The 26,682-nt window shown below is 42.0% G+C and overlaps 1 protein-coding gene across 3 annotated transcripts in view; it reads right to left on the bottom strand.

Annotated features, from left to right (window-relative positions):
• The window catches only part of LOC148529144 (uncharacterized), a 486,130-nt gene that overhangs the window by 306,315 nt on the left and 153,133 nt on the right, over window positions 1-26,682 (bottom strand). For all 3 annotated transcript variants that reach the window (XM_088468693.1, XM_088468692.1, XM_088468691.1), the window contains exons 23-34: window positions 25,478-25,601; window positions 25,173-25,316; window positions 22,130-22,317; window positions 17,651-17,728; window positions 16,290-16,307; window positions 14,208-14,234; window positions 13,465-13,536; window positions 10,670-10,750; window positions 10,039-10,065; window positions 9,544-9,588; window positions 2,706-2,774; window positions 1,419-1,514 (exon numbers count right to left, since the gene is read on the bottom strand). In XM_088468693.1, the coding sequence (XP_088324819.1) occupies window positions 1,419-1,514; window positions 2,706-2,774; window positions 9,544-9,588; window positions 10,039-10,065; window positions 10,670-10,750; window positions 13,465-13,536; window positions 14,208-14,234; window positions 16,290-16,307; window positions 17,651-17,728; window positions 22,130-22,317; window positions 25,173-25,316; window positions 25,478-25,601 (969 nt within the window). The remainder of the gene's footprint in view (window positions 1-1,418; window positions 1,515-2,705; window positions 2,775-9,543; window positions 9,589-10,038; window positions 10,066-10,669; window positions 10,751-13,464; window positions 13,537-14,207; window positions 14,235-16,289; window positions 16,308-17,650; window positions 17,729-22,129; window positions 22,318-25,172; window positions 25,317-25,477; window positions 25,602-26,682) is intronic.

Genomic DNA, 26,682 nt, shown 5'->3' on the forward strand with positions numbered 1-26,682 from the left:
CTGACATTGTACAATAAAGACTGGCGCCGACCAGCTTGTACTTGCATCCAGACTGGTGTGCTGCTTTCCTGCTGCTGTGGGTGTGTGTAAGAAAGGAGTCCTTCTACCCAGGAGAGGGAACCCCTAATCTGACTGTGTCACAATATATATATATATATATACACAAAAAATGCCCTTATTTTGTGCTAATGATACAGTATATATGCTGCACCTCAAAGTGAACCCCTGTTAGTGGGAACAAACCAAATCTTGACCAAAATATGATGAGGGCGCAAAACACGAAATTTCTTGATACTGGGATCAGTACACACCACAGTCTGAGAGGTCTCTTCAAATCAAATAGTCCATTTTAAGGACAGTATGTTGCCAGTTTCTTTCCGGATTTTTTGCAATTCCTAGAATCCGGTCCATTTACATGGACATTACCTTGCAAACATCTTCTGAATTTAGTTTGTTTTTTGCATTTTGATATATATATGCCCCTGATGAAGTCCTAGCAGATGAAACGCGTTGGGTTGTGTATTACCAGAAGGGAGAAACCTGCCTATTTGAAATTCTGATCTTAAGGGGTTAATGGCAGGCTATATATCATCTTCTTCTGTTGAATAATTGAGCAATTGTGTAAGCATTTAAAAAAAATTATATGTAAATTTTTTAATTTTAATACGTTTTTTGTTCAAAATCTAACAGTGGTCCATTGGGCCATTTATTGGGTGTTTTCTAGTGAGTGGGTCTTTTCCAGAAAAGGTTAATTTGGAGCTTATAATAACTACGTCAAGGTTGGTCCTGTCTACTAAAGAAGAAAAAATTGGACTGATTCTTTCTCTTCAAAAGGGACTTTATCTGATATCCTACTGTTTGAGGTTCTGATCTGTAGAATGTTTTTTTGGGGGTTTCGAACTGTGAAAATACTGAAAATCTATTTCATTATCCATTTAACTGTTAAGATATTATCGTGTTTTGCGCCCTCATCATATTTTGGTCGATGTATATATATATATATATATATATATATATAAGTATTTATTGATAAGCAGGCTGGGTTACATCCCAGCAAGGGTCTGCGCTGTACAATGCATGGGGAACCATTACTGAGTATCTACCCAGGAGAAAGGGGAAAAAGGAAGGTAATAAAACACGTTTAAACAGGGGACTTCACTCCAGTGCATAGCTAAAAAATACCATGTTGTCCATCTTTATATAATATTTCAAATGAGGTTTGAAAATTGTCTCTAAATGAACAAATATATATTAATATCACAAATTATGTTCCAGTTTTAATCTTACATATCCATTCATTCCACCATATAGCTACAATGTAAAAAGCTCCATTGGATATGATGTGTGATTCATCTTCATTCAGAATATGATTTAAATTACACTCAGCATATGGAAACATATAGATATAGATTACTTACCTTGACGGAAAATCCAGGGGGACCCTGCGGCCCAGGAAATCCTGGAACACCAGGTGGTCCTGGAAGGCCAGGGGATCCCGGATGACCTTTATGTCCCTGTGGAGAGAAGGGCATTCAAAATCAAACAAGCAAAGGAGAAAAAGGCCACATTAAAAAATACATGTATATCGATGTGCAGCATAAAATATGACAGTATAACAGAATGACAATGTTGAAATTGTTTGCTGACCTTTGGAAAGCAATCCTCTTTTTTATGCACTTCCCATGAGTGGCATATACTGTACGATGGGCCCACTATGAGTGGACAGCACATGAGCATTCAACCCAAGTATTCCTCTGTAATACAGCTGAATAGAGTGCATAATTTCAGCTATATGGAATAGAATTAGATGGACTGAGTCTTTCTGCACTGTCAGCTCACAGAACAATATTGTTACCTTGGATACCTAGTTTGAGGTAACAAGTACAATGGGAGGGGACAGGTCTAAAAGTTACCTGGTTTGAGGTAACAAGTAAAATGGGAGGGGACAGGTCTAAAAGTTACCTGGTTTGAGGTAACAAGTAAAATGGGAGGGGACAGGTCTAAAAGTTACCTGGTTTGAGGTAACAAGGAAAATGGGAGGGGACAGGTCTAAAAGAGAGAAAGCATATAAAAAAATGTACCTCAAGCACACTTTCTCAGGGGTCTAAAGACCTATCCCCAGGCACTTCTGATATGGCAATTTTTTCTTAATTACAAAACATCTGACAATTCAATCCTTTATGGAGCGTCGACGACGGAGCTGTTTCGGAGTGGGGGGCAGGTGAAATGACTGGGCCATGTGGGGAAGGGTGGGGGGGATCAGAGACTGAGTATATACAGTAAATATGCACATATATATAGACAGTATGTTCTATTCATGTGCTCCATGTTACTGTATACCAGGGTTGGGAACCTTTTTCAGCTGAGGGCCATTTAGATAAATATAACATTATTTGCGGGCCCGATGCAGGCCATACCTCCTCCATGTGACATCACACAGGGGTGGGGGTACAATCCTGAGAATGCTCCGGTGAGCTGTAAGGGCAGCGGTGTTACCGTCTAAAGCGTGCTAAGGACACTCCAGGCGGTACTGCTGCATAGATTCTGGCTGCAGGGTGCCATTCTAGGCACCTTTGCAACCCAGATGAGGCTAGCAGAAAAAAGCTTTGAGGGCCAGGTCAAATTATTCTCGAGGCCTTATACGGCCCCCGGGCCTGAGGTTCCCCATCCCTGCTGTATACGGTAATTATAACACACATACTTACAGGAGATCCTGGAATACCACCTAGACCAGCCAATCCATCGACTGCTCCTAGCACATAGCCTGGCTCCCCCTGGGAAAATATATAACATTTTTTATTTAAATAAATTACCAACTTTCATGCATAGGTTTACTATAAAAGCCTTAAGTTAAAAATCTGTGGAAGCAATCCTACATACGTGACATGAGTCCATAGAATGAGTTACATAAGGAAAATTAAGGCATTGATATTTACAGTTCAAAACATGTAACAGTGAGGGTTCCTTGGCTTTACTTTTAAAATACAGCACAGTGCAAATAACTTTAGATACAGTGGGATCTATTCAGCATCAGTGTCGATATTGGCTTGAATACTTTCGACCAATATCAACAAAATTTTTTATTTTTCTTCACACTTTTCCCTGCTATTTAGCAATAATCTTCTCAGGGACAGGCAGTCTATTTGGATGTCTGAAAAGACTGTCCTATGCTGCGCATGCCCCATCTTTGCGCAGCTTATATGTATATATATATATATATATATATATATATATAGTGTATATATTTAAATGTACACTATATCGCAAAAATGGGCATGGTCACAAGGGGCGTGGTCCCTTAAAAATGGGGCATGTCAACATGACACACCTCTTTCTCGTCACTCTGAACATTCCTTTCCATTCCATATGCACCTTAATGCAGTGCGCCTTATACAGTGCCCCCAGTAGTGGTCCCTCTTATGCAGGCCCCCAGTAGTGCCCTTTATACTGTACAGTACCCCCAGTAGTGATTCCCCTATGCAGTGCCCCTTATATAGTGCCCCCAGTAGTAGTCCCCCCCATGCAGTGTCCCCAGTAGTGCCCCCCCTTATGCAGGCTCCCAGTAGTGCCCCTTATACATTACCCCCAGTATGCAATGTCCCCAGCAGTGGTCCCTCTTATGTAGGCCCCCAGTAGTGCCTCTTATACAGTACCCCCAGTAGTGGTCCCCCCTATGCAGTGCCCCTTATATAGTGCCCCCAGTAGTGATCCCCCTATGCAGTGCCCCTTATATAGTGCCCCCAGTAGTAGTCCCCCCCTATGCAGCGCCCAGAGTTATAGTCTCACCTATGCAGTGTCTTTTATATAGTGCCCCTAGTAGTAGTCCCCCTATGCAGTGCCCCCAGAAGTAGACCCCTCAAGTAGTGGCCCCAGTAGAGGGTCCCCCCATTAGTACCCCCAGTAGTAGTCCCTGCCAGTAGTGGTCCCAGTAGAGGTTCCCCCCCAGTAGTGCCTGCAGCAGTGGCCCCCCCGATGCTGTGCCCCCAGTAGTAGTCCCCCGTAGAGGTCCCCCCCTGATGCAGTGCTTCTAGTAGTAGTCCCCCCCAGTAGTAGTCCTCCCAGATGCAGTGCCCCCAGTAGTAGTCCCCTGCCGATGCAGTGCTCCCAGTAGTAAACCCCCTCCAGTAGTAGTCCCAAGTAGAGGCCCCCCAGTAGTGGTCCCCCCTCAATGCAGTGCCCCAGTAGTAGTCCCCCCCAATAGTAGTCCCCAATAGAGGACCCCCCCAATGCAGTGCCGCCAGTAGTAGTCCCCCCAGTATAGGTCCTGCCCCCCGATGCAGTGCCCCCAGTGGTGCAAAGTAAGATACACAAGTTATAAAAAAGAAAAAAAACACAACTGAATCCCCGCTCCAGTTCCTGCTCCCGCCGCTGTCCACACCTCAGTCCTGCATTATGGGAGACACGTCATGACGTCGTGATGTCTCTCCTATCACCCACTGCAGGAGAAGGAAGGCGGAGCTCACGACTGAGCTCCAGCCTGCTTCTTGCTGTGTATGACCTGTCTACATTTTCAGCAAATCCCTGATCAAAACAAACCAAATTTCCACCACTATATTCTGCTGCACCTTTGTATAATGCCCACATGAATTATCGGGTTCATATATGTATCTGTAAATCTGGCTCCGATACTAGCCTTTGGCTCCCCAGCCATTCACATCACTGCACATCACTGAATTATATATATATACTGTATATAATTATATATATAGTGTAGCCTACATATATACACTACATACACTATATGAACTTTTGATACTTGTGTACTTTATGGACTCAGGGCCTGATTCAGAGGCACTCGCAAAAAGCGAGCGCTCGCTCTGAATCAGGGTGGGCGCTGGTTTGTTTAGTTGCGGCCTCCTGGCCGCTCGCATAGCTGTGGGTGACCACTCACAGCTATTGTGAGCGGCCAGGATGAGGGTCGCAATGGTCAAGACCATCGCGACCATTCGGCTTGCGACGAGACCCTTGTGGTAGGGTCTCGTGGCCGCAAGCCCCAGAGAGCTTCTGGCTCTAATAGAGCCGGAAGCTCTCTCACTGACATCACTGGTGATGTCAGTGGGGCCGCCCACAAACAGCAGGCGTTCGCTTGGAAACGCCTCCGTTTGTGAAGTCACCCCCGGCCATGCCTACAAAACGGGGCGAGCTGTCGATCAACATCGACAGCCGCCCCTTTCGTAGTGAGCCATGGAGCGAGTGCTTTTTGCGCTCGCTCCGGGGCTTGCGCATGCGCACTGGGCCACCATCGACCCGCTTGCGAGCGCTATGCGCTTGTGAGCGGGTCTGAATCAGGCCCTCAATGCAGAGAGACTTGTGTACTTTACGGACTCATTGCAGAGAGAACCCAATGAATGTTTTAAATGGTACTTGTGTACTTTACGTACGCAAGTACCGAAAGTTGTCCCTACCTAAAGAAGAAAGTTGTCCCCTCGCGGGCTCGCTGCGCTCGCCACGCTTCGTGCTTGGTGGCTTGGTGGCTCGCTACGCTCGACACAAGGTTATATTCCCCCTCTATGCGCACTTGGATCGTAGGGAATGATGATGGACACTGGCTGATGACGTCAGGGTCCTCTCCGTGAAGGGGATTTAGACATTACCATGATTGATAATAATAATGAGTGTAGGACACTTGGGTTCTCTCTTCAATGAGTCCGTAAAGTACACAAGTACCGAACTTTTGCATAGCCTTGCTGTAATTGCCGATAGAGGAGCATAGAGTGGGAGGAATTTCAGCCGGCTGCAGGGACCAATTGGACGAAAGACATTAGTCCCTGCAATTTTCAACTGAAATAAGGATTTGCCTCATATAACCCCATTCTCAGATGGTGTTATATAAAGGTAAGCCTTTAAGATTTTTTTTTTTTACATTTTCAAGCTGCCTGAGTAGCAGAAAACGTTAATCACTCTAGATGACGTGCTCACCACAATGCGATGTTGTTGTAGAAGTCGGCACTAACAGAAGATAATTAAATATGTTTCCACATGATTTAAGTAAAATATTACTTGCTGAATAGACCCCAGTGACTTCTAGAGAACTTCTACAGAAGAGTACTAATTGTACCTCTCCAGCCACTCTATTATCACAGAAACAAGGTAAAGGGGGGAGCTTCTGGTAAATGAGATTGCTGCCACATATCAGACCCGAAGTCCAGGTGTCACTTTCCAGATTCAGGGGCCGGTGTGCTCTTTATCCAGTGGGGATTATGGACTCTGTGCTTCTGATAAGTATTCAGCATTCGTGGCTCAGGCTGTCATGACTTCCTCTGATTGGGACTGTTGGTTCCTTTCATTGGAAGGCATCTCATTCTGGATGGACTTCCTCTAGTGGTGACATGCTGCATTACAAGTCTCTTTTCAAAACCATGGTAACCACTGACATTAGACAGTCCAATGCAAATTATCTCTTATATAATGCTGGTTATGGTTTTCCCTAACTGCCACAACTTTGTTTTGTATAGTTTGCAGTCAAAACCTTTGGCTCTCTGGCATCTTTGTGTTTCCATTCTGGAATTTTTGACTCCTGGTGCTACATCACAGTCAGCTGTACTATCTTCAATCTTCCTGGTGCCTTGTATTTCATGACACAGATATGTACTACCTTCAAACATCCTAGTGCCTCATAACACTCAGCTATATTATCTTCAGATCTGATGCCTCATGCTTTATTTAAGTCTGCTGCTCTATACTCTGTTGTTTTGGTGCCTCAAGACTCTTTTCAGTTGACTATTCATACATCCTCCTTGTCGAATCCTTTTCTGACACTGCCAGCCATGCTCAGTGCTTGTTGTAGGGGCTGCGACCTGTGTGGTGGCAGCAGAGAAGCCTATACTTGCACTCTCTTAGACTCTGCACCTCTGTAGAAAGCAGTGCCTAACTAGCAGTGACTGCACAGGATACATAACATCTACTGGATTCCTGGCAGTTACTACACGTGAATTATTAATAGAGAATCTTTTACCCACTAATATCTTTAGTTATATTCAGAGGAAGAGATATCATGTTGCCTACTGATTCGCCTGCTCCTGTGATAGAAGAGTACTATATAAAGAATAATGACTTCCTTACCACTGCTGGCAAAAAAAGTACATCTGTAGGATAAACTGTATCGTCCATTAGGACAGAATAGGAAATGCTCCTGACCTAACTTGTGTAAAGAGAGCATTGCTTATGTGTTTTTGCCATAGTGATTGTCTTCCAAATTTATGCAGCAACATTAGGTTTTCCCTTCCCTAGGCCAAACAATGAAAACCTGCCCCAAATCATTATTCCTCCATGCCCCATCATTCAGACTCAATATAGGGATCCATATGAAGGCGTCACTTTCTCTGGGTGCATGTGGGTTACATTTGCTAATCTTTCCACTAAGCACAAAATGTATAAGTTGGAGAATAATGACAACATCAAAACTTTGCAGATACTAAAGCAAACCAGTTATTTCTGCTCATGATTCATTCTTCACCCAGCTGGTAAACATTGTGCATCCACCTTTTGATAGAGAGCAGTGTACTACACCACTATTTCTTCTCTCTCTCTACTATACATGCAGGGTGTTAGGGCCCAGAGTCAGAGGGAGGTGATACCTCTGACCTGATGACATCACCAGAAGGCTACTGCTCATGTGCAGCTGGTGCCATCTTTACTGTGTAGAGTGTCACAGTACTGTGCATATGCATAGTACTTAGTTCCTGAGGTGAGGCACCTAAATACCGCTCTGAACTATTGCAATACCGCTATTCTGTTTACCACTGATACCACTGTGTTAACACTGCTACCCCGTTGATATCAATAAACCAGCATCCTGGTTAAAGACTCTCTGTGGCCTAACGGTCGCTTTCACATTCCACCTGATAACTATTGTGAACACCACCCCGATAGGCTACAGTATATCAATACCTCTATGGTACATTGTGTGGCTAAACATATAAATGGACACCTGAACATTACACCCATATGTGCTTGTTGAACATCTCATTCCAAAAGCATGGACATGAATTAAAAAGGATGCTGCTTTGACTATAATGCTACAGCAGTTTCCCTCTTCTGGGAAGGTTTTTCCCTAGATTTTGGAATGTGGCTGCCGGGATTCACCTATTCATCTATTCAGTCATAAGAGCATTAGAGATTTATGTATTAAGCCTTTTAGAGAGATAAAGTGAACAGAGATAAAGTGAACAGAGAGGCGGCTCAGTCGTACGCATGCGTGAGACCCGAATAGCGACGGGCACTCCGTCTCTCCAGGTCTCGTACCAAAGGGAGCGTGCTATCGATGTTGAGTGACAGCACGCACCCTTTGGTGGGCGGGCCGGGGGCGTGGCTGCCCAGACGGAGGCGTTCCCATGGGAACGCCTATCATCTGGGGCCGGCCCCACTGACATCACAAGTGATGTCAGTGGGAGAACTTTCGGCTCTGTTAGATCCGAAAGCTCTCTGGGGCTTGCGGCAAGGAGACCCTACCACAAGGGTCTCGTCGCAAGCCCGATGGTCTTGATGGTCTTGACCATCGCGACCATCTTCCTGGCTGCTCGCTATAGCTGTGGGTGGTCACCCACAGCTATGTGAGTGGCCAGGAGACCGCTCAAAAAAAATAGCCCGGTCCTGATTCAGAGCGAGCGCTCTGTCAGAGCGTCCGGCTCTGAATCAGGGCCTCAAGCCAAACAATGAAAAACAGCACCAAACCATTATTCCTCCTCCAACATGCAGTACAATTGGTAGAATTTATTTGAATAGGAAAACTGGGCCTGATTCAGCAAGGATCGCTATTGCGATTATGCATGCAGATGGACGATGTTGCGTATGCATAGCAGTGCACGAAGGCTCCACTGCGATGGCACTGCGATCGCAGAGACCACGCAGACCTATCGCAGAGTGAGCATTTGGGGGTGGTAACAGGGGTGTGGTAGGAGGAAGACACAGGCGTGCATAAATTAGCCACTGCGATGGCATACGCAGCTTGAGCTTACACTGCGTGCGATGAGGTTAGCAAATTCTGAGTAAGGTCAGACCTGTTGTAATTGTGCGTGAGGCTCCGATGGAAATCTATGTTACCAATGGTGTCGCTGACTTGCAAAGTATTACGGATGTGAGTAAGGGGAAGTGGGCATCTTTATGTTGGGCTGCGACAGCATTGCGATTGCACACATTAGCATATTTTCGCAGAGGGTCTGCATGTGTAATCGCAGTTGCGATCGCAGTAGCGATCTGTAGTGAATCAGGCCCTCTGTCCTAGCATTTACCTAACCAAACTTTGTTCACCAGGCTGCCAAGTGTTGAAGCATGATTTGTCATTCCAGAGAACATTTTTGTCATTCCAGAGAGCGTTTTTGGCATTCTAGAGAGCGTTTTTGGCATTCTAGAGAGCGTTTTTGCGCATGGTGATCTAGGCTCGTGCAGCTGATTGGCCATGTAAAACCCATGTGTGTCTATATTAGGGATGTGCAGGCTCGGTTCTACTCGGTTCCGTTCGGTTCTTTTTAAAAAGAACCGAACAGAACCGAGTAGAACCGAGCCTGCACATCCCTAGTCTATATATATATAATATATACTTACTCTGTCCCCTTTTGGTCCTGGCTGTCCTGGGTATCCTTGAGGACCCTAAAATAATCATAAAGATATGTAGCATGCTTGATTGAATATTGCCATTGTATGGATACAGTAAGTAGAGGATCATTTCTTACCAATAGCTGTAGTTTAACTTCATAGAAATAAAAAGTCAACCCCATTAAGAATGTATAAAGAAGATACATTCTCTGCATTATTGAATCAAAAAAAATATTCATGTATGGTAGCTTTATGTGAGTAGTAAGATTGTATTGATAATAGCTGGACATAAAATTAAACACTTTGCTATAATCAACGATATCAAAAGAAGCACCACCTACTGTAACTCAGGAAATGAATGATACTATGCTCTTCACCTCTGTCATACTTTATAAAATGATGCAAATGTTTTATAGTTACTTAACTCTCTAGCATTTAGTTGTAATATTAACAAATAGTGTGTTATGTTGTATTTTACATACTTTTCTTATTTGAAGTACTTACAATGTCACCTTGAAAACCTTTATGACCCTAAGAAGAAAAATGATGCACATTATTATTATTATTATTATTATTATTATTATTATTATTATTATTATTATTATTATTTTGTTCCAGTTTTGTTTACATCCAGATATTATATTTTAATTTTCTATAATCAATGAGAACTATAATCAAAGTGACTGAAAATCATCTTTTACAGTTTTCTAAATTTTAAGTGCTAATAGTACAAATAATATAAATGCATAAATTGATAAAATACTTTGGTACCTGTGTGTGATGTTAAAGCAATGTTTTGCCCAGGTCATCTTACTGTATATTGTAGTCACACTGATGTAGTTGTACAAGTACACATGGGTATACAGCAGAATCAGATCATCTATTAGGAACCTAGAGCCTATTGGGTACTGTGGGGCCCAGATTACTCAAATCCGGATCTATTTGGTTTTGTTTTTGTTTTTAAGTTGGGTTGCATGATTGCTAATATAATGCCACAGGGCCCCATTGGGTCTTTTTCAGACTCTGGTTTATTATTTTTCTATATCACATGTGAAAACATGTATTGTATGTATGTATGTATGTATTGTATGTATGTATCACCCGCATGCGCACACATAGTAGGATTGTTACTTACCATCAGGCCAGGAGGACCTGGAGGGCCTGTTCGGCCAGGACGCCCTGGCAGGCCAGGAACACCATCTTGGCCAGGGATACCCTAAACAAATGGCATAATGTTATAACAATGTAGGGTTTGATGAGAACGGAAGCATCAAGCATATCTGCAGGAGTTGTAAGACAGTAAAATACATATGGCGAGAAGCTGAGAACATGATCAGAGACCTCTACAGAAAACACTAAACTCCAAATATAATACAGGATAAATAAACTTTTCATGTATGTAAAGTTATTGTATAATACTGTAAGTCACACAGATGTTATAACTAAATTTAGTTATAAAATTTTTAATACTAACACCAGTGTTCTTACCTCCCATGATATTTGATTTGAAAAGCAGTCAACATACACTGGCTTGCTATGCTGACTAAAAAAATGTCCAAAGTTACCAAGCTTGTTCTCGATAGCTAACACCATTGTAGCCTACTACAGCCTACATTTTTTAATTTGTTTTTGTAGAGAAGAAATCCAATAGCCGTGAATGCACAGCAGACAAGCTACTCCAAAGCTTGGCCCGGTGACAAAGGGGTATTATGGGAGGCCCCAATGCACCCCGCCTCCCATGCAGTCAATTCCTGATCAACCAATTAGCTGATTAGGATGAGAATTTAGTGCCACTGCAAAGGCAGTAGAGACTACATCTCCCGCCAGCACCTGCTACTGGAAGCCAGGACCCACCAGGCAAGCTAAACCACCTGGAAGCAGAAGGAGGGTGTCAATGGAGATAGGAGGGAGGAGAAGTCTATGGCTGTCAACGAGAAACATGCCCACAAGACAGTAAAGAAAGAGAAGAGTGAATTTGGTGCGGCTGCGGTACTTAGCTGCCTGTGTATGCCAGTCCACACAGCCCACCCTCTACAGCAAGATAAGTTAAACCACAGAGTGTTTCCCTAGGTAACAAGTCTGGAGAGCTGTCTGGCTGTTTAAGAAAGCATGGCTGCAAAGCAGACATTTACATTTAGACAAGCATATTATGTAAATTGTGTGACTGTGCGTATAAATCCAGTGAGTGTATATATTTTACTGTATATACTGTGACAAAAACACTGGAAAGATTGTCAAGGGGAGATATATATGTCCCTGGTTTTGGTGTGTCAGTCTTTCATTGCCTGTTGAGAGACACTGCGATTACTGAATGTAAGTGCTGTGCTAAAGACTTCTGTTTTGTGAGATGGGTGTTAGGTCTCTCCACTCTGAGAGAGGCCAGGATTTACTTGTATGTTTTGTTTATTTTGTGCTGGTCATAAAACTAGCTGTAGATACTTGTACAAAGTCTCTGGACAGTTCAGTAAATATTTTTATCAGTGTAATGTATTTTATTCTATAGCGCAAATTATAATATAGAGTAGTGCATATTGTGATTTGTGTAGTGTGTACAGTGTAGACCAATAACAAGCTTTAGACAGAAATCCGTACCATTTAAAGTTTGTTTTGTCCATTTGTAGTATAGGTAAGACCAGAATATATGTATGTCTGCAGTGTGGCATATATTATTATTATCATATATTAATATGGTGCCATAAGTGCTCCACATAGCCATACAAAGTACTTAAACAAATAAGTGAACAAGTGACTTACAGTACAAAAGAATGCGGGACAAGGACATGGTTTATACACATTACTGCATAATCTATCAAAACAATTAAAATGAGCAGCTGGGCGTAAGTAATGAAGTGTTTGATAGGTGCCCTTGTGGGGAGTAAGTATAAGTATGGAGAAGCACATGAGGGAAGAGGGCCCTGCTTGTGAGAGCTTACATTCTAAAGGGGAGGGGCAGACAAACAGGCATGACACAGATGGTGTAGACCGGGAGAAATAATGATTTAGCAGCGCGTTAGGAAGAGAGCTGGAAGGCTTTGTTGAAGTGGGTTTTAAAAGCCTGCTTGACTATTTGTAGAGAGGTGGAGAGTCTAATAGGGAAAGGGAGAGAGTTCCAGAGATACTGTAGGGAGCAGCACAGGCAAAATCTTGTAGGCGGTAGTGGGAGAAAGTAACCAGTTGGCAGGAGAGGTGGCATGCATTTGTTGAGCGAAGTGTGAAGGGAGATGATGTCAGAAATGTAAATGGGAGTAGATTGGGTGAGGGCTTTGTAAATGAGTGTAATTGGGTTGTAAAGAGTAAGGGAGCCAGTGTAGGGCTTGTAGGAGAGGGGAGGAACATGTAGAATGTTTGGAAAGGAAGATGAGCCAAGCAATATTGAGGAAAGATTGGAGTGAAGAGAGGTGGGAGTCAGGAAGGCCAGATAGGTGGAGGTTACAATAGTTCAGTCGGTAGATGACCAGTAAGTGGATCAGGGCTTTAGTAGCATCCTGGGTGAGAAAGGGTCTGATCCAGGAATATGTTTTAGGTGGAAATGGCTGTACTGCAAGAGGTGCTGAATGTGTGGTTTGAAGGAGAGGGAAGAGTCCAGGATAACTCCAGGACAGTACACTCTGGGGCTAGAGGAGATAGTTGTGCCATAAATTGATAATAAAATTGTGGGAAGCGAGGTTATGCAGGAGGGTAAGATGTAACATAACAAAATAGTGTAGGTCAATGTACAGTCTATGTTGTATTTGCTGATCAAAATATTAAATAAATCTGCAGGACTCATATTGCTTACTGTATACTTTGTGCTGTTCTTGTGAAAGTACTGTAGTTCCTTTTTATGTATATAGGGATACAATTAGCATAGGTTTGCTTACTAAATTCTGAATATCTGGATTTGTGCAAATTGATTTAATTTTTATGGTCTTCTCTATAACATGTACTTACTCGTTCTCCTTTCTCTCCTTTTGAATTCATGTTAAAGATATCAAGTGCTCCGGACTGTAAACCTGTAAAAGTCTTCAAAAAGAGACACAATATCAATAAAATGATCCTAAAGACACCATTATGTATACACATGCAGGTCAGGAAAATGTATGTTTATTTTTAAAATTTAGAGAAGTTTCAGCCTTTAACATTAGATGGCGATCCTGGTTATTAGTTTTATTATTATTATTTCACCTCATAGGGCTAGATATAAAGTCCTCTGCTTCACTAATTCATTTGAGACATTCAAAACTCTACTGTACAGTACCTCCCAGGAAAATATATATGAGCCTCCAAAATCTTTATAACTAAATGGTTTGTTTCATGATAGTAAAATCACAAAAAGAAAATAAAAATATTTATTTTGAAGAAAAGAGAAAAGTATTTTTTATTAGTAAAGCCCACACATACATACATACTGTACATACAAATAAGCAACTGATTTCCACAATTCCCCAATCCACTGACGCCTAGGTCTGGGCATCTGGAAATCCAACATGTTGCCTATCCTGACCAAAAAATTATTGGGATCGGCATATCTGCGAAGTGTGGCACCCTGCTCCTGGGGGTCCTCAAAGATCCTTAATAAATATGTATTCATTGGAAGTCTGTATCGTTAGTGGTAATCTATCATCAACAATACCTCTAATATGTTCTATAATATAACATATATATGTAGCAAGCTAATAAAATCATAAACTTACAGACTCCCTTGGGGGGCCTTTTTCACCCTGTATAATAAAAAAGTAGAATATCATTATTTGGCATTAGTTAGTTCTGCATATATTCTTGTCACAAGCCTGCAAACTGTCTAATGGGCCTCTATATATTTCATAATAAGACAAAATGTGATAATGGTTCTTACCACTTATTACCAAGGTCGCCTTATTGGAAGTAAAGTCTAATAACAATTTTAGTGCACTAAGCACAAACAACTAAGAATAGAAATTATGAGGTCACTTTTTTGAAAACTGCTTATCAAGTTAATTCTGAAAACCATATTGGAAAAAATAAACAAAAATGATGGTTGCTTCATGGTAAGAATGTAATACACCGAGACACGATCACCAAATACATCCTTCTACAGATATTATACAGAAGACTGTTGAACTATTAAATGCCAAAGCATTATGAAGACAGATAGGGGTTATTTAATATCATTAAGTATATTTTTGCCATTGTATGATTGACAGTATATTACTTAGACCAGTGGTTCCCAAACTGTGTGCCGTGGCACCCTGGGGTGCCTCGGGACACTTGCAGGGGCGCCTCAGATTGGTCGTCCAGCACCAAATCAAATTATTTATGGTCAATGTAAGAAACAAAAACATAAAATATGTGGACAAACAGAAGTACAGCTCTGTCCACCACCACATAACTGAACCTAAGGATGACAGGTAAGCACAATTTACTTAATAATTTGTTTCTGAATTTCTCAATAACAAACTTTTGGCTTAGGGGTGCCATGAAAACAATGATGATACTCTAGGGTGCCGTGATTCAAAAAAGTTTGGGAACCATTGACTTAGACAGTCAAAATTTAGACAATCAAAATATAGACACCATAATGTCGACAGGTACATTATTTTGACAACCAAAATATTGATATGGACCATATGTCTACAATCAATATGTAGACAGTCAATATGAGTCGACAGTTAAAATGTAGACAAATCAGGTCGACAACCAAAACGTAAACAGTCATAATATCGACAGTCATAATAAAATGACACAGCTGCACCTGATGGCCGTTGTTTCAGATGCTGTTAAAAGCCGGGGACTTAGCTGCTGCAGCGTAGGAGCAGCAGAATAGTTAACTTTAATAGTTACATTTAAGAAAAAAAAATGTGTGGGTCCCCCCCAAATAACCATACTGGCACTTGTACAAGTGCCATCATGCTGGGGCAAGCTTGTTGGAACTTTTCAGTTCCATTAACCCAGCACTCACAGCCATGAAGGATGTGAGGAATAGCTCTGGATGTCCCTTGGGAAGGGGAACCCCATTGTATATTTGGGATTTTAACTTTCAGAGGGATTCCAGCCCTGGGCTGACTAGTTTGAGGCTATTTAACATTATGCCAGGGGACCCTATGCTTCATGGTCCAGTCCGGTGTTGGTTATTGGAAAAATAGGGGAACCCCCTATTTTCCAAAACCAGGCCAGGTTCAGAGGTCTGGAACTGTTTATTCATTTGGTGGGAACCCCACACATTTTATTTTCTTATATTGAACTATTTCACTGCTCCTATACTGTAATGTCTATACCATGAGCTCTAAAATGCTGTCTTTTAGAAGCGTCTCAGACATCAGCTGTCAGGTGCGGCTATGTCATTTTATTATGACTGTCCACATTGTGGCTATCAACATTTTAACTGTGTCTACATTTTGACTGCCTACATTTTGACCCGGTCAACATTTTGACTGTCTACATTTTAACTGTCGACCTTATGTCCATGTTGTCATTTTGACCATGTTGTGATTTTGGTGTCGACATTTTAATTGTCTACGTTTTGACTACATATCAAAAAATTGTAACATCATACGTTTTTCTTTTATTCCTGTATCAAAAATATGAGAGATCTGAGCACTCAGGAGTGTGTAGCCATCATATTATGCTGAGAAACACACAGTATACATAGGGCACAGCAAAAGAAAACTTCATGGTCACCAAAGGTTAAATAATCATTCATATTATATTTCAACGCCATATTCATTAGGGCCACACATTGCACCTAGTAACACCAACCTTTGAAAATATAATACTAACAAAATCTAAGTGTCTCTCACCTTTTCTCCTTTTTGTCCCTGAAAAAGAAAAAAAATATATTATTTTATTATTCTGTAATTGATACAAAAACTAATTGCCACAAAAATATTTTCTTCCATTGCTCTTTATGTAAAATGTATTTTTATCTCAGAATTTTATCTCAGTGCTACTATTCAATTATAACTCACATACCAAGCTTGGGAGGGGGCAGCCAGGTCGGCATAGCGGGGGGCCGTGGCATTGCATAGGGGGCGTGGCCAGGGATATTACATGACATTAGGGGCGGAGCAGGGTACGTGACCATCGTGTCATTTTGGCCCTGCCACACAATGCTGGGATTACTGGCCTTGTGAGCATGCAAATTGTGTCACTGTCACTCCCCGCTGCAGGTGTTTGTGTGGGAGGTGCAGGGTGTCCGTGGAGGGTAGACGGGAGACTTGCCTGCTTTTCAGGGGGGGGGGGGCGGGAGTGCCACCTGATTACTGGGAGAGCAGGCATGTATGTTACATACAGCAACAGACGACAAATGGCACATTTTATCAATAAACGACATTGTGCTATCAGGGGTGTAACCATCACTAAACAATACATTGTGGCTTTCCCATGCTCGGACCAATTGGAGCCAGACTGCTCTGTATGGATTACTACCTGCCAGTATGCCCATCCTGTCATTCAAAAAGCAGGAAGAAAGCCTTTCCTGAGATTATATATTTTTTCCCTAAATGAATAAAAGCAGGAGAAAGAAGAGGATCACCCTGCATGTAGGGGGCTAATAAATTGGTAACATAATATGTGTAGGGGAGAATTTATTTTAGTAAAAGATTTAGGGGCATATTCATTATGTTAATTATCGGGGACTGGGTGACCCTCAATAATTAACATTCCTACACGCGGTGAGTGCTGGAGCAATTCATCATTGTTTTCACTGCTACTATCGTAGCAATTAAAATTATCACTGCCAAGTCTGACTTTGCAGTGCTAGTGCGCCTGCATGAACTAGGGTTCACAAAGGCGCACAAAGCGTCTGGCAGAAGGAGCCGGACAAGGGCGGAGGGATCCCCCTTTGCAACCTGAGATTCGTTCCCATAGGGAAGGAGCAGGAGTGCGGTAGGAATGAATGCTCCCGCGATCAAGCTCTGAAAATATTGTATATTCAGAGCTTGATGAATTTGGTCCCCATACTAGTGTATGGGGACCATAGACACAGCAGGTGCTATGCAGACAAATGTAATAACTGTGCCTTGGGAATAGGAATCTGTAAATACATGATTCTTGCAAAATCTGAAATAAACTCATTTTATATAAAGTGCATAATGCAGAACGCATTTGAAAGTCATTGTGATAAGTATGGAATATAATGTAAGCTAGAAATAAATATTACTTTTGGACATATTGATTGGCACGGTCCCACTGGCAGCTCAGGATTCTCCTCTGGCATTTCTGGCTCCGGATCGACATACTGCAAAAATAAACATAGTCAGTTTCCTGTAGACTTTATAACCTGCTGTAAGTCAGTAATACAAGGTTGGCCGCTTTAGTGTGAGGGTTCTAATTAACACTAATGGCTGTTTACAACCCGAAAAGTCCAAAACCACAGCCCAGATGCTCTTTTCTGACTTCACAAACCTGTTTTTGGGAAGGGCATTTCAGGCCAAGATGGAAGAGTTTGGTAGGATGCAAAAGTTTTCCCTATCCAAAGACTGAAGATGGGCAGATCAGAGCTATTCCTTACTGAATGCTGATTAGGTACAATAGTGCGCTTACTTTTGCACCAGCATAAAGAAGTAGGAGGGCGCATTCCTTTGGTCATTCCTCTGTATTACAGGAGACAGCACAGCCTTTTTTGCCTTACGTCTGAACTTTTGCATTTTGGAGATGGCAAAGATTATTACTTGAATGGGAAGCATTTTTAGGCACGGTTTGATCCATTTAATTTAAGATACAAATTAAACTAAATTAAGCAGTAATTTAAAAGTTTTAAAAGTTTCCATTAATAAAAGGAGTGGTCATACTGTTGGAGGTTGGAAATTTCACATATTCAGTTGTATCCGCAACCCTTGAAAAACTGAATTCATATTTATATCATGAAGCAATGAAATCGATGTGCACCTTAAAATGTTCTAGTTGGACAAGTAGGCGCATTTGTACACATAAATATGCAATTCAGGTGAATAGTTTTCACGGTTTCAAAATAATGCCTGTGCCTGTGTTTTAGTTACATTTTAGTTCATGCAGTTTCCACATTTGAACTATACTTTATTATTCATAATGTTACCTTGTATCAGTAGATGTTATACTAATCCCAGGATTATCTTGGAATATGTTTGTTATTTCTTTATGCTACAACTAACTAGAATAAAGTAAAACTAAATGGGAATAGGATGGCAGGAGTTATTGGAAATATACTGTATGGTTCTGATCATATAGATATATGCAGATAGTCCCTATTATAGAATTTGTGGGTTGGGCTGACTACTGGATTCCAATAATCTACTTTTGGGTTACCTTTAATGTGAAATTTAAAATACATTATTTTAAGAATTTGCTCCATTTAGGTCTCAGAACAACAGCACACTGACATTAAAATGGAGTGACACTTGTCAGAGTAGCCTGCCACCCGATTACTCCTAGTCATTGCCGAGTTCATCCCTGCTCAGTAAACTGTATTTAATTTATGTTCCAAGTTTATACAGGTTGAGTCTCCGATATCCAAAATGCTTGGGACCAGGGGTATTTTGGATAACGGAATATTCTGTATTTTGGAATATTTGCATATCATAATGAAATATCTTGGGAATGGGACCCAAATATACACACAGAATGCATTTATGTGTTATATACACCTTATACACACAGCCTGCAGGTCATTTTATACAATATTTTCAATAATTTTGTGGCTCAAGCAAAGTTTGTGTACATACATAAAATTCAGTTATGTTTCATATACACCCTATACACACAGCCTGAAGATAATTTTATGCAATATTTTTAATAATTTGTGCCTTAGACCAAGTTTGTGTACATTGATCCATCAAAAATCAAAGGTTTCATTATTTCAGTCAAGCCAAAAAAATTCCGTATTTCGGAATATTCCGTATTTCGGAATATTTGGATATGGGAGACTCAACCTGTACCTATACTTTTGTTTAGAACAACAGTTTTCCCTATTACTTTAGGATGCAGTACTGTAATAGAAAAAGGGCGATGTGTGAAAGTAATGTTACCAGTGGTTGGCTTTGTACTATTTGCTATTAGATGTACTGTAATTTACTCCTATCCTCATCCTATCCCTGCCAATCTGATCAGGGCCGTAACTAGGGTAGTGCAAACTGTGCCATGGCACAGGGCACCGCAAGGCAGGGGGCGCTGTTCGGGACTGTAAAATTTTCTGTTTATTATCATTCTCACTTGTAGCTTCTTCTTATTTTATCCACAGCAACTGCTGGCCTCCCCTATCTCTTCCCTGGCCCTTCCTGAGGAGGCCATGACCCTTTTTTCGGGTGTGTTATCTCCCTATTTAAAAAATTGGGGGACGCCAATGCTCTTTCTGGCACAGGGCACCAAAAAGTTTAGTTACGGCTCTGAATCTGATGGCTATCCAGGGTATTGCTTTACCTCCTCCTATCTACTTCTCTACCTCCTATCCAGGGTATTTCTCTACACCTTCCTGGTGTAAGGGAAACATACTGGGGCATAAAGGGCCAACCAGGAAAATGCAGTTGTAGGGCTCATGCTTAAGGGGTTTGGTCAGTCATGAGTGGTGTAGTTTCTATTGAAGCAAACCAAGCACCCATGTTCACCAGCTGTCTTGCTCCAGCAATTGACCATCTAATATAGTTAAAATGTATAATTTTAGTGCACAGTCTGGAACCTGACCCCTAGAAGAGGAGGTAGGCCCTCAGGTAATGGGGCCCACTGGGGATTTCCCCTGTACCCCTGTGGGCCAGTCCGACTATGATACAGTGTATTGCAGGAGAGATTGTTTTGGACTTGGTTTCATATATAGGGATGCATCAGAAGTCCAGCTTGGAGATCTATAGTGTATTCCTCTATGGTGATACAATAGGTGCTGCCACAATGCTAATATTCCGATCCAGGTTATCCCTCCATTCATCAGTGTGACTGTAAGAATATCACCTGTATAAGCTGCCATTTTCTGTCTCAGAAATGAAACCTTAATAAACTAGTTCTAAAATAGGTAGAACATTATGGAAATTATTTTCTTTATTTCAGTTGCATAAATTTGACATCCACCAGTATTAATGTAGTGTTCATAACCTTGTATTGCACTAAGGGCCTGATTCAGCAAGGATCACAACTGCGATTGCGCATGCATTCGGTCGATTGTTGCATTCTGCACATGTGTATGCATCACAGTGCGTGTGCGTGAACACTCCACTTCGATCGGGACTGCGATCGCAGTGACTACGCAGACCCATCACAGAGTGATTGACAGGAAGTACCGTTAGGGGGTGGTGATGGGGGGTGGTCGGTGAAATGCAAGCGTACCAGTGTGCTTGAACGCCTTTGCAGGGGCGTGCATAAATTAACCACTGTGATGCTATACGCAGCTTGTATACTCAGGGCCTGATTCAGCAAGGATTGCAAGTGCAAAAACGCACGCACCCGGTCAATTGTTGCGTTCTGCGCATGCGTATGCATCGCAGTGTGTGAGTGCGAAACAGCCACTATGATCAGAATTGCGATCACGGTGACTACGCAGACCCATCGCAGAGTGATTGACAGGAAGTAACATTTGGGGGTGGTGATGGGGGGGTGGTTGGCAAAACGCAGGCGTGCCAGTGCGTTTCAACGCTGTTACAGGGGTGAGCAGAATTAAGGCCCTGCGATGGCATACACAGCCTGAGTTCTAGATGCAGACAGGAAGTTTACCAGTTTTGTGAGTGAGGTCTGACCTGCCTTAATTGTGCATGAGGCTCTGATGGTACTCGATGGTATCGATGTTTTCGCAGACTTGCCAGGTATTACAGATGTGAGTAAAGGGAAGTGGGCGTCTTTATGTTGTGCTGCAGTGACATTGCGATCGTAGTCATTTGCATAATTTTGCATTAGAACTTACGCGCTTTCTGCCACGATCGCATTAGCGATCCTTGCTGAATCAGGCCCTCCTTGCGTGCGATGAGGTTAGCAATTCCTGAGTAAGGTCAGAGCTTGTGCAAGTGTGCATGAGGCTGTGATTGTATTCAATGTTACCGATGGTTTCACAGTCTTGCTAAGTATTACAGATGTATGTAAGTATTACGAATGTGTGGGCGTCCCTATGTTGTGCTGCGATGGCATAGCGATCGCAATGGATTAATATATCTTCGCAGTGAGACTGCGTGCGTAATCGCAGTTGCAATTTGTACTGAATCAGGCCCTAAGTGTATTGTAGCTACTAACTGAACGTGGGCATAGTAATTGATGATTATTGGTGTAAAAAGCATGTTTTATTTTAATTAATTTAATCAATAACATGGTTCTATGGTTGCTAATGTATTGTAAACAGAAGGAGCCAATTCGATTCTAAACATATGTGTGCTAGTACTATTTATTAAAAAAAAAGCAAGTGTCTGGTTGTACCGAATCACAGGGCAGGTTTGCGCACAGCACCATTTCTGCTCACTAATGGTTTATTTACTAAGCCTTGGATGGAGATAAAGTCAACGGAGATAAAGTATGAGCCAATCAGCTTCTATCTGTTATGTCACAGGCTGTGTTTGAAAAATGACAGTTAGGAGCTGGTTGGCTGGTACCTTATCTCCGTTGACTTTATCTCCATCCAAGGCTTAGTAACTAGACCCCTAGGGGATTAGTGTTTTAATATGGCGCATGATGAAGAACACCACCTGGCGTTTACCTCTGCAGGTTGTACTTTAACTGGCCTTTCACTTTCAGAGCAAATGGTTTCTATCAGCTCGTGTACAATCAAAGGGAAGTCATCGAATGAGCTGACAAAGAAGATATTATCCAGATTACGGTGCATCATGATACTTCTCAGCTCATCAATATCCGCTGCACCAACCCCCACAGCAATCATGCGGATTCCTGAAAAATAATTTCCATTTTATTTAAAATTTTACATTGGGAGATTTCTTCAGGCTGGTATACATTCAGAATGTTGTCATTCAACATGACGGCATTCACAATGTTGACAATGATAGATTGCCAACATGTCAATAGGTCAACATGTCATAATGTTGATATTGTGGAATATATTTACTAAAGTGTGGGTTTTTAGAAGTGGAGATGTTGCCCGTAGCAACCAATCAGATTCTAGCTATTATCTTCTAGAAGGTGCTAGATAAATGTTAAGTAGAATGTGATTGGTTGCTATGGGCAACATCTCCACTTCTAAAAACCCTCACTTTAGTAAATATACCCTTGTGAATATCTGACACATTTTTACAGATTTTAGAGTTAGTGTTAGGCTTAGGGCTAGGCTAAGATTAGAGTTACTTAGCACATCAGTGGAACACCTCATTATTGACAATCCGACAGTCAACATTCACAATGTCGATATTCTGACAATGTCGACTGAGAAAGTCAACATTTGGCATGTCGAATCTCTCACCCATGTCAACATTCTGAACAGGGCTGCCATCAGACATTGTGGGGCCTGGGACTGACAAAATAGGCAATCCCCGGGAAAGAGAGGCATGGCAGGACCTGAGGTTGTACATGGAAACTTAGACAGCTGGAGACAGAAAAAGGCTGAGATAGGCAGCCTGATACATTCATAGACACATAGACAGCCAGAAATATTGACATACTGTACACATAGACTGCTAGAGAGTCTGAGACGTAGATTGCACCTTGACTGACAGCCACACAAAGGACAATGTGATTGGCGGAAAGAGAGGGCAGGAAAATGGGAAGAGCTGAAATGCAGCAGGAGAAATATTTGTGGGGCAGAGGGGACTGACATTTGGTGGTGGGGAGTGCAGACTAGGAAAGGGGATTGGGAGTGAGGTGCATGGTACCCACTCACATCTCTCTGCCTGCAGGTGGACTGTATGAGCCCGGGTGGCAGCAGTGTGGATTGGCACAGGGCAATGAGCTGGTTACAGCTGGTTCACCGGTAGACAGCCATGGAGAGACAGCGCCAGCGATATTTCGAATTTGTCACCAGCCGCGAGTCAATCGGAGCTTGCAGACCAGCAGCCAATCAGACGACCACTCCTATTTGCTATCAGTCCGCGGGCCCCGATTGATTTGCGACCAGCACAAAATTTTAAAAGCCGCCAGCGCTGTCTCTTCATGGCTGTCTGCCGGTGTGTCAGCTGTAAACAGCTGGCAGCCTGGCGCCAATCCACACCACTGCCACCTGAGCCTCCTCTCTGTATGGGCCCGGGATTCCAGTCCCAGAAGCCCCCCTGATGGCAGCCCTGATTCTGAATGTTGATATTCAGAACATATTTGACATTCTTGTGTTGACATTCTGTATGTCGAAGTTTTGTACCACACCCCTCAAGCTAAAGAAAAAGAAAACATTTTTTTTGAAAAGTAGACTAGGTATATATATCCTGAAGTACCAAAAGTCATGGGATAGCAGTATGTAAAGGTAATTGTAGGTGGCGTCATCATACTGTGACATTTTGGAAATGCACAGACCTGCATTAGTTGTAATCTAACATCTTGTAAGTGAGTGTGAACATCAGCTACACTGCTCATGGCAAGGCAATGTGAACTATCAGAGTTTGAATGTAGCATAATAGTGGGTGCCCGAAAGATGGGACATTCCATTTCCGAAGTTGTGCGGACATTCAACATTCCTCAATCTATGGTATAATGTTTGTACTGGTATTACCTCATGGAAGGCATTACCACCCACCGCGGACAGCTCAGTGGCCGATTAAGGGTCTTTAATAATAGTGGCCAGCAGCGTTTGGCCCAAACTGTCCATGGTAACAGACAAGCAACACAAGCTCAAATCACATCCACATTCAATGCAGGAGGTACTTGACACATATCCAGCAGGTCAGTACAGCGTTCTTTAGCTTCCATGATATATGGAAGCAGAAGCCCCACCAGAGTTCCCCTGTAACACTATGATACTAGACACAGTCCCTCACCTGGGCTCGTGACATCACTAATTGGAGCCTGGAGGACTGGCAACATGTGGCATGGTCCAATGAGTCACAGCTCCAGTTTCGGGCTGATGGTAGGGTTTGGTGCAGACCCCATGAGGTCATGGATCCCAGTTGCCAATACAGCACTTTGCAAGCTGGTGGTGGTTCCATAATGGTGTGGGGTGTATTCACATAGCATGGACTGGGGCCGCTGGTCCACCTGACATGTCATTGACTGGTAACCGCTACGTTGCATTGCTTGATTACCATTTGCAACCTTCATGGACTTCATGTACCACCACAATGATTAAATATTCCAATCGTGTCATCAGTCCCAAGTTGTTCAGAATTGGTTTGAAGAGCATTCTGAAGAGTTACGATGAATGGTGTGGCCCCCACATGGAGAGTTCAGACAAATGGTAAAGCCACCACATTTTTCTGACAAGAGCCCAAGCGAGCATTTATGGTACCCATTCACACCCAAGATCCTGCACCTACAAATATCATGGTGCTGTGGGAAGCTATCCAGATGGCATGGGTCAACATCTCTCCACTTGAGAAATCAATGCCACGTCGAGTTGCAGCACTTTGTCTGGCTAGAGGGGATCCTACACTATACTAGGCATCTACGCCATGACTTTTGGCATTTTACGCACCACTATACAATCCCAGCAGTTGTTTGATATGAGGTAAATTTCAAATACTAAACACAATTCTAGAGTACATACATATAGTACAATGAGAGAAATACAGAAAACATTGGCCAGGTACACTGTACTGTATATTTGATTACATTGAATAAAAATGGTAAACCATAAGTAAATATATTACCTAAAACATGAGCCACTCTGGATGGCTGTATAACATTGTCCTGTGATCTTCCATCAGTCACCAGAACTATCAAGTGAGGAGACGTAGGCCTCATCCCTTCAGACACTTGAAACATCTCTTTTAGAACATGCCCAATACCTCTTCCTTAACAACAAATATACAAAAACTGTTATACATCACATATTTCCATTTCCAGGTTTCTTGTACTTAGTAAACAGAGGACCTGCAATGCATCATTTACATTGTTTCATTAAAGTTATAACTTGTCTCCTTAACCTCTCCTTCACAATAACATGTACCCTCACCTGTTTTGGTATTGCCTCCAAAATATTGCATGCTTCGAATGGCCTTCAAGATAGAGTTCCTGTCTTTGTGATGGTTTAAGTGAAATTCTGTTCTCGGTTCTTCACTGTACTGAACAATAGCAATCTAGTAAACAAAAAGTATTAATGAAAATAGACTCCATATATCCTTTTTTAAACACACAGAAGAATATTTTCTATGTACCCAGGTATTAGTTGGAATCAAATACCAGGTAATACTACCCATTACACATAAAATTCTTCATATAATACAATCATATGATTAAAATTTTATGAGGATTTTGCACTTTTTATGCATAGTACACACTGAAGCCAATTCCAAAAATACAATGCTTTCTGACCACATTTCTGCTATCTCTATGTGAGGGTAAATGGTTTTCAGGAATTAAAACCGTCAGTGCAGCTGTGACTGGAACAAATGATTGATGGTAAACAGTGTTCCCAAATATGTTAAATTGTATGAACATGCAAGAAATAGCATATTATACATTTGTATTGCTGAACATGCCGTGCATACAGACTGATGTTACTGATTAAATATTCGGGTCTGGTAATTTTGCTAACAATTAAAGTGTTGACAGTCATTATGTGCAAGGACTGAGACACCCACTTTGAGCATCTTTAGATGCACCAACACCATTTGCTGCGTCTTTAGGAGCAATCATCGATAGCACCATGGAAACATGCACTATACAGATTCACTGTCAGAGTATGGCCTCCAATGCCAGTGATTGTACATTTGATTTTTCAGACACTACAGTGACATGCTCGCGACACTCCCATAACAGCCCATAAAACCGATCATTACCATGCGTCCACTGAGCCATCACCCTGTCACCACCCAGGAACGTGCAATACATTTTCAATACATTTCAGAAGCCGTGCATCTCAATCACAACTGGAACTTTGTATGCACAGACTTTGGGTGAATGCACAGTGTGACTTAGATGCATGCGCAGAAGAAAAAAATTACTCAACTGCATCTAACATCAGCAGTACGTCTGACTCAGAATCAGGTCCAAAATGTCGACATTTTCAGAATTTCGACTTTCACAATGTTAAGTTGCAAAATGTTGACACTGACAAACTGTCGACGGCCAAAATGTTGACTGGTAAATAATGTCAACACCCAATTTTAAGCCTAACCCTTATGTTTTTATTGTAGACACTGTAACTGTATCGACATT

Source organism: Taudactylus pleione, unplaced genomic scaffold (genome assembly GCF_031769625.1).
Source record: "Taudactylus pleione unplaced genomic scaffold, aTauple2 ptg000086l, whole genome shotgun sequence".
Lineage (NCBI taxonomy): Eukaryota > Metazoa > Chordata > Amphibia > Anura > Myobatrachidae > Taudactylus > Taudactylus pleione.